Raw genomic sequence first — 7,757 nt, forward strand, 5'->3', positions numbered from 1 at the left:
CTGAATCCTCGCCACGACCCTGCCACGTAGGTTCTAGGATCGTCCCCATGATACAGACTGAGGCCACACAGCTCGTGAGTGGGGGAGACGGGCGCGAACCCAGCCAGCTGACTGCAGCCTCTCGCCACCACCACACAGCCACGTAGGCCCCATCCTGAAGGATGGTGAGCTTAACTCTGCCCCTCGTACGTTAGAACTCAAGTTCAAAAAATAATAAAGAAGTGATTAATCCAGGGGCGCCTGGGGCTCAGTCACTGAGGCATCTGCCTTCAGCTCAGGTCACGATCCTGGGGTCCTGGGATCGAGTCCTGCATCGGGCTCCCTGCTCAGCGGGGAGTTTGCTTTTCCCTCTCCCTCTGCTGCTCTCCCCCCCCCCATAAAATCTTAATAAAAAAATGATTAATACAAAAGTCAGGACCGTTGTTAGGGAGGTACAATCCTGGGGGGGACTTTGGGGTACAGTAACGTTCAATTTCTTTAGCTGGGTATTGGGTACACAGATTTGATTTTATTTTTATTCATTAAAATACAGAGGTACGTTTTATATATCCTTTTGGTGTCTGTGATATAGTTACAATTTAAATGTTTAAAAGGAAGGGAAGGCCCCACCTGCCAGGGTGGGGCTCAGCCAGGAGGCATTAACAGGGCCAGTGCAGAGCCGCCCAGGAGCAGGGCACCAGCCGGGAGAAGGACAGAGAAGCCACGACGGCCCCTGGAATGCCAGCTCAGCCGTGACATCCCAGAAAGGGACCCTCGGGGCAGGGAGAGGGTGACAGGAACCTTTCGGGGGAAAGAGGGGATAAAAGCCCCTCAGGGTGAGCCTGGTGACCCTCCTCCGAGTTGGATACAGCCCCCAGGCTTGGGGTCTGTGAGCTGCAGAGGGGCCCACCAGGCTGCCACTGCCCAGCCCTGAATGTTCTTCGTGACTTTTATATGAAGCTTTTTGGGGTTTCCATGGTCAGTGCTAGGGAGGGCATCTACAGAAGCAGCTGGGCAAGCCAGCCTGACTCATGTGGGCCATGCCGAGAAGGCAGGCCGAGGAGAGGCACGGACAGTCCCCAGAGGGCTGCAGGCTGGAACATCAGGAGCTGAGCTCAGGGCAGGCCCGCCGCATCGCCCCGTCTGGCAGGGCTGGGCTCTCCGCATGGCATCTTCTGTGCTGCCCCCCAGCGTTCTTCCTCTGGGACGGAACAGTGACACACAGCACCCCTCCTGAGACCCTGACAACACTCCACATGGCCGCCAAGGCCCTGCACCCAGCCAGGCCCTGCATCCCAACTGCTCCCCCTCCTCTTGGCCCCCCATCCACTGACACGCCTGACCTTGGATCTGGACTCAGAGCCACGACTCCCGAGGCCTCCTCCTGCTCCTCAGATGGAGCTCTTTGAGAGTCAGGGTGCCCTCGCTTGCCCCTGTATCCCCACAGCCAGCACCGTGCCTGGCACCGATGAAGTTCTACCAACTGAGAGGCTGGCCCATCCTCCCGATCCCCTGCCCACACTTCCCTGTGCTCAGGGGAGGCAGACCTGCAAAAAGAGGCCAGCCGCAGTGCTCTCTGTTGCCCACAGCCCCCCCCCAGGAAGGTCCAAGAGGCAATGGGAGGCCCCAGCTCCAGCCTGGGGACCAGTGGGGAAAGAGCCTGGTACATCCTAGCTGGCATTACAGGACCCTGCGGCCAGAGTCCTCGTGTCGTGGGGCTTACGAGCCCATCTCCAGAGGTCAGGGTTCTACTTACTCACCATCACCAAATAGCAGCCATGACCATAACAAGAACACAACAACAGATGCCGCTCATTACACAGATACTGGCTCCAGTCTCTACCTGCAAGGCAGGAGTGTTTACTCCCACGTTACAGAAAAGGAGACTGAGGGTCAGAGAGAGCACGAGAGGAAGTCAGGAAGCGGTGAAGTGAGTCAAAATTTGAACACAGGCCTGTCTACCCCCTGAGCCCAGGCTCTGCACCTCCTTCCTGTCTGGCTGAGGTTCTTTGGGGACTGAGGACAGTCTTACTGGCCCACTACCTAACACTTAGCAAGACCGGAATGAGGCTGTCTGCATCCATCCTTGTGGCTGCCAGCAAGACAGGCAGGAAAGGTCCCGCTTCCCAGTCTGCAGGTGAGGAAACTGAGGCCTCTCCTCGGAAAGGTGGGCCTAGCCCAGGGCACTGAAATCACCTACAGAGTGCAGTGAATGTAACTTTGCCAATACACACAGCAGAAGACCCTGGCCAGAAATCTGACCGTGGTTACCTCTCCACACCGGGAGCTCAGGCCAACCCCATACGACCACTCCTCCCCAGCCTCCCAGAGTCCCCAGCAGTCCATCCGAGCCCAAGGATTCCCTGGGCCAAGGGCGGTGAACAGCCGCCACCACCTGCTTCTGGTCCATGAGCAAGAGGAAGCAGGGTCCTTGCCTAACAGAGGAAGTTCCTGGGCGGGGCGGGAACGGAGCCAGGCGGGCCTGCCCAAAGGTCCCAGCCTAATCTGAGGTCCAGGAAAGGGGCCACCTCTGATGCCCATCTCAGGGCTAGATGCTGACCTGCAAGGCCGGGGCTCACAGCCCCCCTCCCAGCCCACCAGCCAGCAGGCATCGCCCCTTTAAGCAGCAGCCAGTTGGGCTGGCATGCCCGGCGGGTGAGTCAGCACCCAGTGCCCGCTGACTCACCCACCGGAAGCCTCCCGCTGCCCCAGCCTTCTCCCCACACAGGCAACTGAGAACTTTGCTCCTTTCAGGCCTGGAGCCATGGGCTGGCTGATAGAGAGTTTCCTGTGCGTCACACCAGGGGTGGGGGAAGTCCCCAAGGTGTCACCCTCCAGTCTTTCCGACAGCAGGGACGGGACAGGACGGGGGGTTGGTGGGGGGGACAGCAGCCATGGCTGGCAGGGCCAGGACACAGACAGTGCTCCTAAAGCCTCAGTTGTCCCCACTGGGCAGCCTGGAGCCATGTGAAGATCAACCATGACACGCCTGCATGGGCGGCACTCACAGTGCAGCGGGGCGGTGACAGGATGCATATGGTATCCCCAAGGACAAATGTGGCTTGAAGCAGCAGACCCACCATGCCAAGCAAAGGTGCCCCTGACCACTGGCCCCCACGCCAGCCGCCCTTGGCCTCTGACTCCAGCCAAGGATGGCATGTGGGCAAGGAGGCTGGGGAAAACCAGCAGGGCTGTGGGACCTGGGGCCTCATGCACTCCCGGAAAACTCCCCAGGCCTGTGGCACAGAGGATGGAGCAGCGCACCAGCTGCGAGGCAGGAAGCTCAAAGGTAAAGCTCCCTTAAGGTCAAGTGCCAACCACGCCCTGTTTTGTTCAAATTCCTCTGAGAAGGTGGAGAAGAGCACAATGCTGGAGGGCCCTGTGCCCAGGATGGGGCGGGCACAGGTGAGAATCCCAGCTCTATGGACTCAGTCCAGCCACTCCTCCTGTCTGGCCCCAGTTCTGTCATCTGTCAAATGGGTCAGACTGCAGTGAATATAAAATGTGCCAACTGTAAAGGGCTGTGCACACAAGAGGCATCACCTCTGGCTCAGTCCCTGCTCAGGGACTGCAGACTAGACAAAGGCATAATGGAGTGTCCCACCAGCTGGGACGGCGAGGTGGGGAAGGGGGGTCCCCACCAGCTCAGTTCAAGCATCCAGCACAGGAATGGGACATAAAGGAGCACTGAGGAGACCTTTGGAGAGACACAGTCATGGACAGAGCCCTAGCTGCACCTGTCACAACTGTATGACCTCACGCAAGGCACTAACTACCTCCGAGCCTCAATTTCCTCATCTATAAATGGGGCTGTGAGGAATAAATGGGAGAGTACATGGAACACGAAAAAAAGCTTGGTAAGTGGCAACTCAGGATTTTTGGCGAGGGAGTATTATGGCTCCCCACCATATCCTTCCACAGACCCCCGAAGAGGCTGACAAGGTCCCTGAGCCTTGCAGAGGCTCCTGACCCTCCATCTAACCCACCCAGGATCATCTATTACCTGGACCCACAAACTGGAAATTCATCTTGGTTCTCTCTCTGCAGAGAGGCTCAGAGAGGGCAACACCAGGACTCAAGTCACACAGCACATGGAATTAAACAGTGCCTCCGCAAATTCCCTTTTCCCTCCACACCTGTGACCCCTCTCCCTTCACAACTTTACAACTTCAACTTTTATTGTGATGAGGCACTGCCTGCCTGGAAAAGCTGAAAGAGCATTCAAAGACAAACACTGCTTCCAACCTCTTCGTTCTGCCTATGAAAACACTGTGGCCCCGAGAAGCTGAGGGACCTGCCCTAAGTCCCACAGCACAGACCAAGCCAGGCACAGACCCCAAGCCAGACAAAAGAAGGGTCTGATTTCCTGGTTCTCCAGAATGGAGAAGCGTATGATTTCCCGGTTCCCAAGCTCCACGAGGTCTGTGCAGTCCAAGTCCCTCCCCAGCCGCCTCCCCCCTCGAGTGCCTCCTGAGTTACTCACCGTGGTTGGGCAATGGTCAGGGATCCGGCCTCCCACTTACGTAAGACGTAATTACCCTGCCCACCGGGCCGGCCGGGCTCTGGCCCAGAGCCACCGCCGTGGCTGGCAGCAGGGGCAGAGATGCACCCACACCATGCCCAGGACCCCACAGGCCCTCCTGCTGCCCCGGCCCCTCTGGGGAAAGAGAGGCATGATCCACCCCCGAGAAGAGCCCCACTGAGTGCCCTCTGTTCCCTTTCTCCACCTCACTCTGCAGCTGCAACCCAAACAGAGGCAAGGCCTTGACCCCACTTGGCTGAGGCCTTCCCAACAAGGAAAGCGGTAACGAGGTGTGGGCAGCTGTCCCTGCCTGAGCACCTACTGTGTGCCAGGTGCCATGCGGCGCTCTTCACCTCCTCCCCTGTGCTCGCTTGAAACTCCTTCGTATTTGCTACTTCATATCAGACCCAGAAATCCACGCAAGGTACGCGGGATTACTCCCATTTTACAGATAAGGAAACTGAGGCCCAGAGATACTCCTGCTGCTGGGCTGAGGCAGCAGCAGGTTTAGAGAGCCGGGAGGCAGCCCATTCATTACAGCTATGTCCGGTTTGGAAATCTCACACAGCCTAGCCTGCCGAGGCCCTGACATGCCAAAAACATCCTTTCCTCTTCCCTGCACACACACACACACACACACACACACGCACAAAAATCCCCCTTTCACCCTCCAAGTTTCACCCCCTCCCCCTGCCCCGCATGACAAATCCTGCTGCCTTGCCGCCACAGCCGCCACCTCACAAAAATTTCCAGGAAGGCAAGCTACTTGGAGAAGACAAGAGCGAGCCCATTGCACAGCCAGCACCCTGGCCTAGCGGCTGGCCTAGGACCCAGAGGCAGCAGGGACAAGCCCGGTATGGATCAACCCTGGAGACACAGGGGAGCAGAAGAGGGTGAGCTCCCCAAGTGCAGAGAGAAGCTTGCAAGTCAAGACAAGGAGGAGCTGGGGGTGGGGGGGGGACTGTGTGTTAGGATGTGGGGGAGGCCAGGAGAGGTTCCTCGGAGACAAGGCTGCAGGGCTGCAAGCGGCCAGGGATGGGGCAATGAGGGGCCTACAAGGATGGAGAGAGTTGGGGGGAGAGGAGTGAGTTCTCAGCTGGAGTGTAGCCAGGGCACCCACATGGGGCGGGGGGAGTTTACAGTGAGATTCCCCAGCAGGGCAGCACTGCTGGGGCTCAGACGGGGAGTCCTTTAAATCCCAGCGTGGATCCAGCCCTGGGACCAGGGAGTGCAAGCGGGGGCTGGGTGCAGGATCAGAGTGAATCCCACCTGGATCCAGCTGAGGGACCCAGATTGGGAGAATGCCTGCTCTGGGTGCAGTTAAGGCCTACAAGAGGAGATCAGAGTGAGGTTTCTGACCTGGAGCGGGGTCATCAGAACGAGATCCCAGCCTGAGTTCGGGCCTGAGTGCCGTCCCAAGGCCTAAACTGGGGGTCCAGGTGAGGTCTAGGCTGAGACCGAGACCCGAATAGGGAGGCATTCTAGGCCGGAATGCCGCCTGGGTCCGGGACGGACAGGAACGGGATCACACAGACGTCGGGGTTCGCAGTCCGGGCCCGACTGGGCGCGGGGGGCAAGCCCCGCTCCCTCCCAGGCGTTCCTACCTTTGGTCTGGGGCATGCTGGCCGGCTGACTGGAGTCGGGCGACTCCATGGTGCAGGCGGGTCCAGGGGCGGCGGCAGGAACTAATCTAGAGGGCGGCGGGCTCTACCCGGGCGGAGTGCGCTCATGGCTGCGGGCAGGGGGCCCGGGCGCGGCGGAGGAGCAGAGGCGGCGGCAGCAAGTACGCGTCCGCGACGGGCGGTGCCGGAGCCAGACTGGGCAGCGCCGCGGGGGCCCCGGCCGGACGGCGCCGACGTAAGCCCCGCCCCTGCACGCCGATTGGCCCGTCCGTCTCCAGGGCCCGTCCCCTGCCTATCAAACGCCGGCCTGCCCTGCCTGTCAAGCACAGGCCTCGCCCCTGCTGGCCCCAAATCCGGCTCCTCCCACTGTCTGTCAAACCCCGCCTTCCACCCGGGAAACCCGGGCGACTCAGGCTCGGTCTCCCCCCCGCTAGGCTAGAGCCGGGTCCCTCCCGCTGCCTGTCAAGACGCAGGCTCCGCCCACCGGCCGGGACTCGCCGAGCCCGCCTCGCGCCTGTCAGGCACTAGGCCCCGCCCCCGCGCTCTCCCCGCGCTCTCCCCGCGCCGCCGCGCCCCTCCCGAGCGCTCGGTGGGCCCGCCTGGGGTGCGTAACCTGGGAAAATCCCCAGGTATCCTCGGGTGGCGGGAGCGGGAAGGCGGGGTGCAGTGGCCGGGTTAAAGTGCGCCCCCGGGGCGAGACCTGGGTTCAGATCCCTACTTGGCTACTTTCCAGAGGCGGTGACCTTGGGCCAGTCTGGTAACCCCTGAGCCTCAGTTTTCACCTGCGTGAAAAAGCGACCGTAACGGCCCTGCCTGATCGGGAGCACGAGATCGGGAGTCGGGCTTTGGCAGGCCGTCAATCCTGGTTGACCGAAGGTTGCGAAGGGCTTAAGCACAATGCCCGGCGTGCGCGCGTTTGTTCCCTGTCTCTGCAAACATCCACCGAGCGCACGCCACCGCCGTGGGTCGGGCACCGGGGAACGGATGGGCTACAGGACTGAACTTTGTGCTTCCTAGTGAGACGTCGGTACACGTAGCGTTAGTGGTTGTGTCTTTGCTGCCCTCCTCTACACGGTGAAAGTGAGTCTTGGGGGGAGTACGGTGGGCCTTTGGTTCTCTGCTCTTGGGGCCTCGTCTGTGTATACAGACTGTGCTGTGTGTAATGGCCACAGAGGCCGGTCCTCCCTTCTGCTCCCACGTGGAGCTAGGGGGATTTTAGGAGCCACTGACCAATCTGGCCCGGGGATCAGGTGACTCAGATGGAAAGCTACGGACTAGTGAGGGCGGGAAGTTCCTGGCAAAGGTCAAGGGGTCAGCCCCTCGCCTCTGGGCAGGCATGAGTATGCGGCCTCCCTGGGACCTCACGTGAGGGAAGCAGATTCCACCACCTGCTAGAAATGCTTGGAGCGGGCAGCTGACCTTTGCTTGCCCGTTTGTAAAAAGGGGTGATCCCTGCAGGGCCCCACCCACACAATGATGGAGAGGGCCCGATTAGATAAGGAAGGGGTATGTTATTTATATTATCATTATTCTCTTCCTGCGTCTCTTGCTCACCCTTTCTGGGCAGTGGGTGGAAAGTCATCATCTATGGACTCAGACAGGTATGGGTTCAAATGCCAGCTCTGTCACCTAGT

The 7,757-nt window shown here is 59.9% G+C and overlaps 1 protein-coding gene across 2 annotated transcripts in view; it reads right to left on the reverse strand.

Moving 5' to 3' along the window:
• MAP2K3 (mitogen-activated protein kinase kinase 3) overlaps positions 1 to 6,324 on the reverse strand; it is a 28,283-nt gene extending 21,959 nt beyond the window's left edge. Inside the window, exon 1 of one of the 2 annotated variants that reach the window (XR_003322118.3) lies at positions 6,106 to 6,321. Coding sequence is in view for 1 of the 2 variants with exons in the window: in XM_026521197.4 (XP_026376982.1) it covers positions 6,106 to 6,154 (49 nt within the window). In the remaining variant the exon portion in view is untranslated. Of the gene's footprint in view, positions 1 to 6,105 lie in introns of both variants that reach the window. The other variant, XM_026521197.4, reaches the window with a different exon arrangement.
• Between the last annotated feature and the right edge of the window lie 1,433 nt (positions 6,325 to 7,757).

This window comes from Ursus arctos, unplaced genomic scaffold (assembly GCF_023065955.2).
Source record: "Ursus arctos isolate Adak ecotype North America unplaced genomic scaffold, UrsArc2.0 scaffold_14, whole genome shotgun sequence".
Lineage (NCBI taxonomy): Eukaryota > Metazoa > Chordata > Mammalia > Carnivora > Ursidae > Ursus > Ursus arctos.